Genomic DNA, 13,583 nt, shown 5'->3' with positions numbered 1-13,583 from the left:
TTCTTTGTTCTCCCCCAAGGTAGCCAGCTTTGCTGATGCTGTATTTTCTTTGATAGGCATGCTTTGGATATTCGTGAACACTATGAGAGAAAACTTGAGCGGGCTAACAATTTATACATGGAACTGAGTGCCATCATGCTGCAGCTGGAAATGCGGGAGAAGGAGCTCATTAAGTATGTATCCAGACTTCTGTCTGTCCTTACTGAGTTGGGTCTACCAATCAGCAGAAATGTACTGCTCCTCCACACTGCTACTACTCAAAACTAAAAATAGCAAATACTTTATTCAATTACCCAACATTCCCTAAGGGACGTGCTGTGTGCAGGTCTCTTCCCCTGAAGAAGTTTCAGTTGGGTGGAGCTGCTGCAGAGCTCGTCGTAGAGAAATGGGCACTTGATAGCCATTTGCAACTTCACCCTATTGAATGACCCCAAGAAAGAGTCCTCCTTTCTAGAAAAGCTTGGTGTGGATGAGTGGGAGCTTTTTGCCCCCCCAGGGAAGTAAGGTGGCTGATGAAAGTGGTTTAAGGTATTCTTGACAAGGGCAAGAAAACCCGCTGGTCCTGACCAAAACAGCAACCGAAAATAAGTAGGTCATCTACCATCACATTGTGTCTCCCATGAGGTGTGTTGGGGGAGGGAAGGTCAGCCCCTGAGTCCACCTGAGAGTAGAAGAGCACAGTTAAGTCACATTAGTTGAATTTCATATCTTTTCTCCCCTTTTTAACCTGAATAGTAACCTTGTAATTCAAAGAGCATATATCTGTTAAGTGTGCCCGGCATCTGTGAGTGGAATTAGCCTGTGAAAACATTCTGCCCATCTGTCTGCAGTGACTGAGATGTGGCTTTTCCTTTCGTTCTGCAGGCGTGAGCAAGCAGTAGAAAAGAAGTACCCTGGAACTTACAAACGACACCCCGTCCGTCCAATAATCCACCCCAACGCCATGGAGAAACTCATGAAGAGGAAAGGTGCGCCTCATAAATCAGGGATGCAGACCAAACGGTGAGACACTGTCCCAACCTGGTATTCAGAGAAATGGGAAAATATCTCCCTAAAAATACATTATCACATCATGGTTGGTGTGTCCACTCCGTAGCTCATCATTGGCACGCTTGGCTCTAGATAAAACAGGATGGGAAAGTGAGAGAATGCGTCACAAACTCTAGGAGTCTAGTTTTTACTGTCTGAGGACAGAGATGTTTATTGACTTAGCATGGAATAGTGAAAAGAAAAAGCACTGGGGGCCAGACAGACCTAGATTCAAATCCCAGCTCTGCCTCTGATAAACTGCATGATGTGGGTCATGTCACTTGACCTCTGTCAACCCCATAGGTAAAATGGTATAACGATCACACATGAGATTTCTTTTTCTTTTTTTGACCCGTAGCACACAGAATTGGGTTCATCATAATTCTTGTTTTATGCAACATTGGTCCATGTATGTCCCACTTTTATTTATTCATTGAGTTCTTTTTAATAATGTAGTAAGTGTCTATAAATCTACCACCAAAAACAAAAGGAGGGGCTTTGATAATTACCTATACCAAACCGTGTGGGTCCGGTCATTTCTACTCCTGCATGGGACTTCTGTGAAGTTTAAAAAGATAAATGTGAAGAGTGCCTGGGTACCTCAGTCAGATAAGCGTCCTACTTCGGCTCAGGCCATGATCTCATGGTCTGTGAGTTTGAGCCCCACGTCGGGCTCTGTGCTGACGGCTCAGAGCCTGGAGCTTGCTTTGGATTCTGTATCTCCTTTGCTCTCTGCCCCTCCCCACTCACACTCTATTTCTCAAAAATGAATAAATGTTAAAAAAAATTTTAAGATAAAATTATAAACCATAGGTACTAAAAATTAGTTTTTGAATAATTTTTTAAAAGATTGCCCTTTCCACTAATTACAGCACATTTTCCTTGTATTAGTTTAATCTTAGAATGCTCTTCTAGTCAGTTGTTTTATTATCAGGCTCTGCTAGATCTCCATTCCTCCCAAATAATGGAGAGTGGACTCTGTTCCAGCCAAGTAATGTAGAGGAGAGAAATGTCCCTAAACCTGGCGTATAGTCCCAATGGTGAGACTTGAGAACAATGCAGTAAGGATCAAAGTAAGGACAAAATTAAAACCAAAAATGTATTTTAAGGCTTTAAGAATGGTGGCCATTCTACCATAGCATGACTAATAGAAATCTAAACTACTAAGGAGTAACTACATGGATTAATTCCAATTTTGCCTTTACTTACCACCCCTGACCACCTTCTAGTCAGTTCTGAGAAACTGTTTGCAGATGGCACCTGGCAAAACCTCTGCAGATCCCAACACCTCTTTGTTTTGCTGTATTAATCAGGGACAGAGTTCACCTTCTGGCTCCTCCCTCCATTCTGCTACAGATAAAACTAAGAGCTTTGGAGGAGAAAATAGTATGAGCTCACATTTACTTTTAATTTTGGCTATGAGGAATATGTTTGGAAGAGTTTGCCATCATCAGCAGATGCTTAGTCTCCAAGCTAACTGAACTCATCCAGGAAGGCAACCTGGAACAGGTATTTGAGCTGCAAAGAGTTCTACTTGCCCCTGGAGGATTTCAGTTTCAGATTATTTGGACAATCCAATGATTAAGTTAGAAGCCCAGTGACCCTTGAGGAGATCAGGGAGGAAAAACCATCCACCATCTATGGTGTGTCAGTCTGGGTTCAGTTGGGGATTAAAAAGAAGAGAATCAGAGTTCAAGTATGGATCCACTAAGCCTATCACAAGTAAGTATAATCCAGTACAATAGTCCAAACACCTCAAAATAAAGAGAAGCTTGGAATGGGGAAGAGCTATTCCTTAGTGTCAAAAGACGGGGGTTTGAGTTATCAGTCCTGGCATTTAACCTATTTTATGATGGATACAAGCCAATTAACCTCTAGGATCCCTCAGTGCCATTATCTGTAAAATGAATATTGGAAAATGAATCATAGGAAACAAGTGTCTTATACATTATAAAGTGCTTTGTAAATGGTGAAGTGCTGTATCATTGTTATTCTGTGATGTTTGTACTGCTAGGTTCAATAAAAGCAGGCTTCACCTGACTTAGGACACTTATTAATTTTTTTTTAACGTTTACTTATTATTGAGAGGCAGAGAGAGACACAGTGTGAGCAGGGGAGGGGTAGAGAGAGAGGGAGACACAGAATCTGAAGCAGGCTCCAGGCTCTGAGCTATTAGCACAGAGCCCGACACGGGGCTCAAACTCACAAACTGTGAGATCATGACCTGAGCCGAAGCTGGTCACCTAACCAACTGAGCCACCCAGTGCCCCGGGACACTTCTACCTCAGCTCTCTTTTAGGTCCCACCCTGGCCAATCACTGTGTAAGTAGATACCCATAGCTGGGCCTTGGATGGCTCTCTTGCCTCAGTAAAAGCCCCAGGACCTCCTCAATTCACATACTTTCTCTGGCACAATTTGGCCAGGTGACTACAGAACCATGAATCTGAGGCAGGAAGACGCTTATAGCAGCACAATACCCTGCCCACATTATTATATACCAGTGTTACCTGGAACTTCTGTTCTAAGATGAGCCTTGAACCGTCCTCCTGAGAAAGAAGAAAAACCCATCTCCTACAACCTGATACCTACTAATTTCCGGTGAGCCCTAGCTATTCAAATGCAGTCCTCAGTTCAGCATCATCTGAGAGTGTGTTAGCTCTTGGGGCGCCTGGGTGGCTCAGTCGGTTGAGCATCCAACTCCTGATTTCTCAGCTCAGGTCATGATCTCACAGTTCATGGATCGAGCCCCGTGTCATGCTCTGCACTGTCAACACAGAGCCTACTTGGGATTCGCTCTTTGCCTCTCTCTCTCAGCCCTCCCCTGCTCGTGTGCTCACATTATTAGAAATGCAGACTCTTAGGCCCCAGACCTGACCTATTCAACCATTTTAATAAGCCCCAAGTGATTTGTAGGTACCTTTAAGCTTGTCCTCTGAATCTCTGATAAGCCAGACTGGAAATTAGGAGAAACTTCTTGTCTGGATTTTGCCAGTAATGCACTGTGAGACCATGAGACACTTGGGCTTTGGATTCCTCCTCACATAAGGTGAAGACGGGACTGTATCTGTGGTTTTCAAGCAACGTCTGAGACACCCCTGGGCCCGCATAGAGGTGTCAGGGATTACTGCAGAAGTAGAGAAGATGAGGAGGGGGAGCCCTGGGAGGGGGTTCTACTCTGCCACCCCTCTTCAACTGTTCCACTGTATCTGGCGGGGTAGGGCGGGGCGGGAGATATACTTGACATAAAACATCATATTAGTTTCAAGTGTACAATGTAACAATTCAATAAACATGTATATATTTTGAAATAATTATCACAGAACTCTAGTTATGTGATCCATTCATCTGCATAAATAATTCAGCATAAATAATTACATTTTGGGGGCACGTGAGTGACTCAATCGGTTAAGTGTCTGACTTCGGCTCGGGTCGTGATCTCACAGTTTGTGGGTTCGAGTCCCGCGTAGGGCTCTGTGCTGACAGCTCAGAGCCTGAAGCCTGCTTCGGATTCTGTGTCTTCCTCTCTCTCTGCCCCTCCTCCACTTGCACTGTGTGTGTGTGTGTGTCTCTCTCAAAAATAAACATTAAAAAAAATTTTTTTTAAATAAATAAATACATTTTTTTCTTGTGATAATAACTTTCAAGACCTCTTAGAGACTTTCAAATATGCAATATTTGAAACAGCTGACGATTGAACAACATGGTTTCCAACAGATGCACTTATATGTGAATGTTTTGCAGCACAGTCCGGTATATGTATTTTCTCTTATGATTTTCTTAACATTTTCTTTTCCCTAGCTCACTTTAAAAATACAGTATATAATACATATAATATACAACATATGTATGAATCCACTATTTATCTTATCAGTAAGACATCTGGTCAACAGCAGGCTATTATTAAGTTTTCTGGAGTCAAAAGTTATGCTTGGATTTTTGACCGTGCCTGTTATTCAAAGATCAACTGTATCATTAACTATAGTCTCCATGCTGTACATTACATCCACAGGACTTATATATTTTATAACCAGAAGTTTGTACCTTTTGGATGCTCTTCACCCATTTCACCCATCTTCTCCTACTCCCCATATCTGGAAACCACCAGTCTGTTCTCTTACTATATCTATTTTATATACTGAATTTTTCATAATTCATTTAAGAAAAAGATTCTGTTGTTTAAAAAAAGTTTGGGTCTTCCTGCTCTGTAATTTGCTGATTTGTGTCTATCTGGTCCCAAAGAAGGAAGGATGTAGTGGTCCTACCTGATATCCTCAAGTCTCTGCCCATACCCATTCATCAATCAGAAACCAGCTATTGTTTACCTGTGCACCCTGGAATCAGTGTGTGTGAGGTTTACCTTCAAGCTCTGGCTTCCTCTTGCACATGACCTACATGACCAGCCCAGACAGCACTTGAAAACAGGACTGTGAGAGGACCTCCTCCCGTAAGGAGCCAGGACAATGCCAGGTCACTCCTCGCTGGCCCTTCTCTTGCTGGGTCTGTTCAACCTCCTAGGCTCCGTACTGTTTCCCCTTCCTCTGGCTCCACCCCTTTCTCAGTCTTCCTTAAACATTTTTGAGTACTGAATGTGAGCAGGGCTCCCTGCTAATGCCCCTCCCATACAGAGATGGATGGACATAGTCCCAGACCCAGGAGACCATGTCTAAACCAAGATCCTTAAGCTTAGCCTCTTGCCTAATTAATCTGAGGTTTCCTTCTCTTGTATCAGACCCCTGTGATTTGTGATCTTTTGTGGGATCTATCTAGATCCATCATCAGACAGATTTCTGATCATGGGCAAACCCATGCCTATGCTTTGGCATATTGACACCAGGCTGATAGATGAGATTATAAGGAAGAGATTAAGAAGCCTATAGGGTAGAATTAGAATTTAAAGGGATTGAGCACCTTAGCTAGTGAGGCACAGAATAATATCCAAAAGGAATAAAGGAAATCCTCTATGGGTGAACATCTAAGTTGCTTCTAATTTTCTGGTGTTTTAAACTATGGTATAACATAACATCTTCAGACACATATCTTCATGCACATCTGTTGTCTCCACTGGATAAATCCCTGCCTACGTGACTGCTGTATCACAGGGTGTGTGTGTATCTTAAGGTTTGGGTTACATTTCCCCTAACTTGAATGTGTATTTTCATACGTTTAAAACTCAACCTTTTGTTTTCTCCCAGGCCAGATCTGTTGAGATCTGAAGGTATCCCCAGTATGGAGGTGGCTCCCGCCGCGTCCCCTTTGTCTGGAAGTCCCAAAATGTCCACCTCAAGCAGCAAGAGCCGATATCGGAGCAAACCCCGCCACCGCCGAGGGAATAGCAGAGGCAGCCATAGTGACTTTGCAGCAATCTTGAAAAACCAGCCAGTGCAAGAAAATTCACCCCATCCCACTTATGTACACCAAGCTCAATCCCAGTACCCTTCTTCCCATCACCATAATCCTCTGCAGCAGCAATACCAACAATGCCCTCCTGCCGTGCCTCAGAGTCACCATCCCAGACTCAACATGCACGGACAGGACATTGCAACCTGCGCCAACAACCTGAGGTATTTTGGCCCAGCAGCAGCCCTGCGGAGCCCACTCAGCAACCATGCTCAAAGACAGATGCCTGGCTCTAGCCCTGACCTCATCTCCACAGCCATGGCGGCAGATTGCTGGAGAAGTTCTGAGCCTGACGAGGGCCCAGCTGGCCCCTGGGGCTGTTGTCAGGCTGACCCTTATGACCCCTGCCTCCAGTGCAGGCCAGAACGGTGTGGTTCTTTAGACATACCCTCTGCTGAGCCAGTGGGGAGGAGACCCGACCTTTTCAAGTCACCAGCACACAATCCCCTCTCGGAAAATGCCCAGGGTTCTGAGAAAATGGAAGAAAATGAATTCAAAGGCTGTAGGTCTGCATCATCCCTTGGCATCCCTCATCACGTCACCCCCCCAGTGCTACCTCGAAACACAAGGCCCCTGCAAAAGGTAAGCCGTAATGACAACAGCAGTGTGTGCCACGGCCTTCATGGAATGTTAGAGCCTGTCGTGTGGTGCATATTGGAAAACATGTGTAACACGTGTCCGTTTTGTAAAAGGATGAGATGGCAGAAGCATAAACAGAAGGGTTTTTTTTAGCTTAGATGCTCTCTTGCCACACTGCTTAAGTGATAGAATACACTTTGGGAACTACTGACCCCAGAGGACTGGTTCAAATATATATAAGTTATAGATAGATAACCAGGGATAATAGATAATAGATAATAGATAACCAGGGATCTGTAATCAAAACTAGAACTACCCTAGCCTAGTCATGATGGATGTTGCAAGAAGGAAGGGTCCCATTATAAAACAAGTTTGAAAAACAGTATTCTCTGTCCTCTCTTGGAGATTCCTTGTGCACATCAGCAAATCCTAGGCTTTAAAAAAATCATACAGGGGCGTCTGAGTGGCTCAGTCGGTTAAGCATTGGGCTTCAGCTCAGGTCATGATCTCACAGTTCAGCTGTTTGAACACCACATCCGGTGAGCTCCAGCCCCGCTTTGGGTGAGCATGTGTCCCACTTCGGGTAAGCTGGAACCCTGCATCAGCTGAACCCTGCTTCTCTCTCTCACCCTCTTCTTCCTCCCTCTCTGCCCCTCATGGAATTCTTTCTCTCTCCCTCTCTCTCTGCCCCTCATTCACTTGTACCCTCTCTCTGGAAAAAAAAAAAAAATCATACTGTACCTTGTTTAATCCAGCATTTTCCTCACCTAGTTGGCCATAATGGCTTTAAAAATAACATCTATTAATATCCCATGGAACTAGCCTTCTTCATAATATATTTTGGAGGAGTGTTTGCCTGGCTCAGTTGGTAGAGCATGTATGTGACTCTTGAACTTAGGGTCATGAGTTCAAGTCCCACGTTAGTTGTGGAGCCTACTTAAGAAAAAATAAAATATTAAGAAAAACAGTATATTTTGGAAAGCCCTGCCTTTATTAATAACCATCATGACCCAGCGAGTTCTTTGTCATTCAAACCTGTTCTTCTCCTCCTCACCCACTAGATGCCTAGGGTTTATTAGCTTGGAGGCAGTCTACCATAGTGGTTAACAGCATGAGCCTGGGAGCCAGAGAGAAATGAGTTCAAAGCAAGGCTCTTACATTTAGAACCTCTATGCTGCCCTTGTCTATAAATGGGGCAAATACTGGCCCCTGCCTCACTGGCTGATGTGGATTAAATGGGTTAATACATATAAAGCATTTTGAACAGGGCCTGGAACATAACAATCTTCCAAAAATGTTAGCTCATTTTGCTAATGAGTTAAAAATAAGATTATGTATGAAAAGTATTTAGCACAGGGCAGATACCCACTCAGTCCTTCAGTAATGCTTCACTTCAGCAACATTCAGCAGGAGCTCAGGTGAAGGAATGAAAGGGTCTAAAATGTAAATGAGCTTGTTTTGGTCAACTAGACATTTAAAAGAAGTTGACATATAATTCAGAATGACTAGAATCAGGGATGCCTGGGTGGCTCAGTTGGTTAAGCATCTGACTTCAGCTCAGGTCATGATCTCACAGTTTGTGGGTTCGAGCCCCATGTCAGGCTCTATGCTGACAACATGAAGCCTGGAAGCCTGGAGACTGCTTCAGATTCTGTCATCCCCTTTTTTTCTGCCCCTCCCCCACGCCCACTCTGTGTGTGTGTGTGTCTCTCTCTCAAAAATAAGTAAACATTAAATAAAAAAAGAATGACTAGCATCAAGAAGATAAGAAATAACAAGTTGGAGAGGATGTGGAAAAAAGGGAACTCATGTGCAGTGTTGGTGGGAATGTCAACTCGTGCAGCCACTATGATAAACAGTATGGAGATTCCTCAAAATATTAAAAATAGAACCACCCTATGACCTAGTAACTTCACTTCTGGGTATTTACCCAAAGAAAACGAAAGCACTAATTAGAAAAAATATGTGCACCCTTGTGTTTATTGCAGTATTGTTTACAATGGCCAAGATACGGAAATAACCTGAGTGTCCATCAATGGATGAATGGATAAAGAAGATATGGTGTGTGTGTGTGTGTGTGTGTGTGTGTGTGCACTTATACACACACACACACACATACACACTTACATACATACATATATTCATACATACATACAATGGGATATACTCAGACATAAAAAAAGAATGAAATCTTGCCATTTGTGACAACATGGATGGACCTAAAGGGTATTATGCTAAGTGAAATAAGTCAGACATAAAGAGACAGATACCATATCATTCACTTATGTGTGGAATCTAAAAAACAAAACAAATGAACAAAGAAGAAATAGATTCATAAATGTGGAGAACTAGTGGTTGCCAAAGGGGTGGGGGTGGGGGAATGGGTGAAATAGGTAAAGGGGTTTAAGAGGTTCGGACTTCCAGTTATAAAATAAATAGGTCACAAGGGATGAAGAGTAAAGCATAGGAAATATAGTCAATAATACTGTAATAACTTTGTAAGGTGACCTATGATAACTATACTTGTTTTGGCAAGCATAGCATAATATATGCACTTGTTGAATCACTATGTTACACACCTGGAACTTATATAAAAATTAATTACACTTCAATTTTTAAAAAAAGAAGTTGAAGCTGAGGGCTACTATCTCAGAACTGTATTTCTTCTCCCGAGTGCTTCTCCCGAGTGACTAAGCATTCCCAGAGATTAAGTTGTGTTTTGGGTGCTCTTACTCCCTATATGGCCAGTAACATGTATTTTTTTCAGTAACAACTTTATTGAGATATAATTTACATACCATAAAGCTCTCCTATTAAGTGTACAACTCAGTGCTTTTATTCATAGCTATGCAGTCACCACCACAACCAATTTTAGAATATTTTCATCATCCCACAAACAAACCCCGCACCCTTTAGCAGTCACCCCAGTCCCCTCCTAAGTAACATGTATCTTTGAGCCATTCTGATGCCATTTTGATGCATTCTTTGGGCCCACGGGCCAGGAAACACACACCCCATACATTTGGCCTCCCTGGAACAGCACTCCCACAGGACAGTTCAACTTCTCTCGACCGGGATACACTTCCGAGGTATGCCTAGGGTAAATGCTCATCTCGGCAGTCAGTATAACCCCATGCCTGTCTTTACTACTCAAAAAGGCATATCAGAATACAAATTGGTAAGAGTGATGGATATTAAAACTGACTTTAAGGGGCACCTGGGTGGCTCCGTTGGTTAAGCGTCCGACTTCAGCTCAGGTCATGATCTCACAGTCTGTGAGTTCGAGCCCCACATCAGGCTCTGTGCTGACAGCTCAGAGCCTGGAGCCTGCTTCAGATTCTGTGTCTCCCTCTCTCTCTTCCCCTTCCCCGCTTATGCTCTGTCACTCTCTGTCTCCAAAATAAATAAAAACATTTTTAAAAAAATTTTAAAAAACCCTGACTTTAAAAGTAAATTATCCTCAAACTTTGGTACGATTACTTGGGCCCAGTTACCCACCTCGCAAGGGGTGATAGTAATCCAGTGCATCATGATTCTGTGGGTAAGGACAGCTGATTTTAAGTGTGACTGTTCTTATGTCCTCAAAGAGAAATGGACTCTTCCTGTGAAGGAAGATCATCTTCTCAGGACACTTACCCAGACTTCCAGATGAACCTCAGAGCCCTAGCAATCACAAGGCCTCAGATGTCCCAAGCAGAGCTCCTTTATCCTGGCCAACATGCGGGCTCAATAATGTACTGAGCACCTGTTTAGTGCAGTGTATGCAGTGTGGTATTCATGGTGGAATGAGAAATACAATACAAGATATGGCCTGACCCTCAAATAATGTATGCCTTAGTAGTGCAAATGATACAAGCATAGTAACTATAATATTAGTGAAAAGGTGACTGGTGACATAAAAGGGGGAAAGTAGTTGTTAGGTTTTGAAGAATTGAAAGATCACTTCTTGGTGGAGTCCCTGTGTCAGGGCCTGGAACCATGAATAACAATAATTATAAGGCTGCCGCCAAATCCAGACCTTGTCTCTAGTTTCCCCTCCTCATCGCTCACCTTGGACAGTCTCATGGAGTCCTCAGCTACCTGAGGGCAAGGCTCACATTTACTCAGGTCTGTGTGTCTTCCAGCAAAGAGCACAGACCCAGTCATCATGGACACTGAGGAAAAGTTGCTGAATGAATAAATATATGTTTATATATGTTTAAAGATGACATTCAGCAAACTACTATTCAATGCCTTTTTATTATAATTAAATCTTTTATATGGAGTGTGTGTGTGTATGTGTGTATGAGAGAGAGAGAGAGAGAGAGACAGAGACAGATTGAGGTAAAACTCTCCCCTTGTTCTCCTCAGAGTGGAGATGACTCCTCAGAAGAAGAAGAAGGGGAAGTAGATAGTGAAGTTGAATTTCCACGAAGACAGAGGTAAAACCAATAAACACCTGTGACTGCTTTCATTGTAATGGGGAAAATCCTGAGTTTGCCATACCTCCTGTTCAGTCACAGATCACCTTCGAACAACCACCTGGTAGGGAGATTTGAACTCACAATTCTTCCTTTCCCATTGCCACATTTTGGCGGATGGCTATGCACAGCAGATTCTAGTTCATCAGAATTCATTTCTTAGGAACTTCAAGATGAGGAGTATAAATATGGATTCAATGTGCATTTGAGAATGTAGTGGGAATTTTATGAGAGATGGCCATGCTGTTTTGTGGATAATATCATTCGTTTCTGGTGTACCTCCTTTTATTAGTCTCTTGGGCTGCTATAACAAAATACCACAGGCTGGGTGGCTTAAACAATGGGAATTTATCTTTCACGGTTCTGGAGGCTGGGAAGTCCCAGATCAAGGTTCCTGGTGAGGACTCTCTTCCTAGCTTGCAGACAGCAGCCTTATTGCTGTGTCCTTACAGGGTTGAGGTGGGGGAGTATGGGACAGAGAAGGTGGAGAAGGGAATGAAGGGAAGGGAAAATATCTTCCTCTTATAAGATCACAGTCCCGTGGGATTTTGGACCTGCACTTATGATCTCATTTAACCTTAATTATCTCCTAGGAGCCTATCTCCAGATTCAGTCACACTGGGGTAGGGCTTCAATATACTAATTGGGGTGGAGGTGGGAGGGAACACAGTTCAGTCCATAGCACTCTCCATGCCTTGGATTTTATGCCTCAAGTTAAGTATAATTAATTAGGTTGAGTCCTCCTTCAACCCAGCCTTAAAAATAGCTTCGTGCTTAGCCAGAAATAGTCATTGTAAATTAAAGAAGTACTACATCCCCCTACTTCTAGAAAAGAGCTGCCCTTATGTAGGAGTGGGGAAGGTAGTTTTCCTCCAAGAAAGCCTTTTCTGCAATTAGGCATTCTGTTCTTGAAGAATATGGCTCTAAGAATCTGCCAGAAAGGTTTGTGTACCTGCCCAGAAACAGGAATTCTCTGCAAACCAAGGGATTCCTTTGGTAAATTGTATTCTGGGTCCCAACGCTGTACAAAGAATTGAAATCTGTTCTCATCCCCTGAGCTATTCCTGCCACATTGCTATTGCTGCCTTATTGCCTCCTTGGTTTCTCCTATGCAGTGAGATTGAATCTGAGTAAAATGTCTTTTCGTTCTCTGAACTCACTCTACCGACATCACAATTACGTGACTCCCAGCTTTGTTCCCATGACACACCATACACTCAGCCCACCTAATGGCTTCCCGCCTTTCTTGTTGGCCATGATGCAAATTATATGTATGTTTTTACTGCATGGTTTTCCTTTTTATAACATTTTGCTCCCTATCTCTTTTCTGGATTCCTAGCCTTGAGATGTTGTGTAAGTCCTACTTTAATTTCCTTCTCCCACAGGCTCTTTTCAGGTGTCCTTGATCCCCCCAGCCTTGTAGCCTATCACCTGACCTTGTCATTGGCGAGGCTCAGATCGTATGCCATCAAAATCACTTTGTACTAAGAGATACAGAAAGATCTGACAATGACAGAGGAAAAAGTCAGTCTTCTTTTTATTATTTGTTTTCTTTTGAAACCAAAGTGAACTAACAGCATTCTTATTTGCTAGGCTACTTATAAACAATGGGGAAAAACTGAAGAACTTTTGCAAATTCTCCCTCTGCTCCCCACCCCCTGCAGATTTTGCCTCATCTGAGCTAAACCCACATGTTAACAGGAATCAGTCATTAGCTGACTAGGCAGTGGCCATAGCTGCAGAGGGAACGTTCCTTCCAAGCTCATCTGCACTGGGGGTTGGCTGACAGGACGGACACACGTGGCCTTCCACAGCCGCCATGCCCAGTGGGAAATGCAGCTGGTAGAGGATGACACTGAGCAGGGTATGCGTAGACCCGGCCCAAGCTGCAGCTCTGCCTTCTCTGATGGTGTGGCCTGGAACAAGTCACTTTCCTTGTCTGGCTCTAGTGTTATGGCCTGAGAAATGAGTTAGACCAAAGAATCTCTCAAGACTCGTTTACCTGTAAGAATCTGGGAGGTCTGTGTATAAGCAGCTGAATTTCAGTTTGAACTTTTCCATACCATGCATGCGTGTACACAACTGTGATCAGAGCTGCTGAGTTTCTCAAAGACCAG

The 13,583-nt window shown here is 43.3% G+C and overlaps 1 protein-coding gene across 11 annotated transcripts in view; it reads left to right on the top strand.

Moving 5' to 3' along the window:
• The window catches only part of MAP3K13 (mitogen-activated protein kinase kinase kinase 13), a 169,163-nt gene that overhangs the window by 150,140 nt on the left and 5,440 nt on the right, over positions 1–13,583 (top strand). For all 11 annotated transcript variants that reach the window (XM_019463399.2, XM_019463400.2, XM_019463408.2 and 8 more), the window contains 4 exons: positions 57–173; positions 865–1,002; positions 6,223–7,009; positions 11,357–11,427. In XM_019463399.2, the coding sequence (XP_019318944.1) occupies positions 57–173; positions 865–1,002; positions 6,223–7,009; positions 11,357–11,427 (1,113 nt within the window). The remainder of the gene's footprint in view (positions 1–56; positions 174–864; positions 1,003–6,222; positions 7,010–11,356; positions 11,428–13,583) is intronic.

This window comes from Panthera pardus, unplaced genomic scaffold, assembly GCF_024362965.1.
Source record: "Panthera pardus isolate Hobbes unplaced genomic scaffold, ASM2436296v1 HiC_scaffold_16, whole genome shotgun sequence".
NCBI lineage: Eukaryota > Metazoa > Chordata > Mammalia > Carnivora > Felidae > Panthera > Panthera pardus.
Note: the sequence above shows the minus strand (reverse complement) of the source record. Positions and strands in the feature narration are given on the sequence as shown.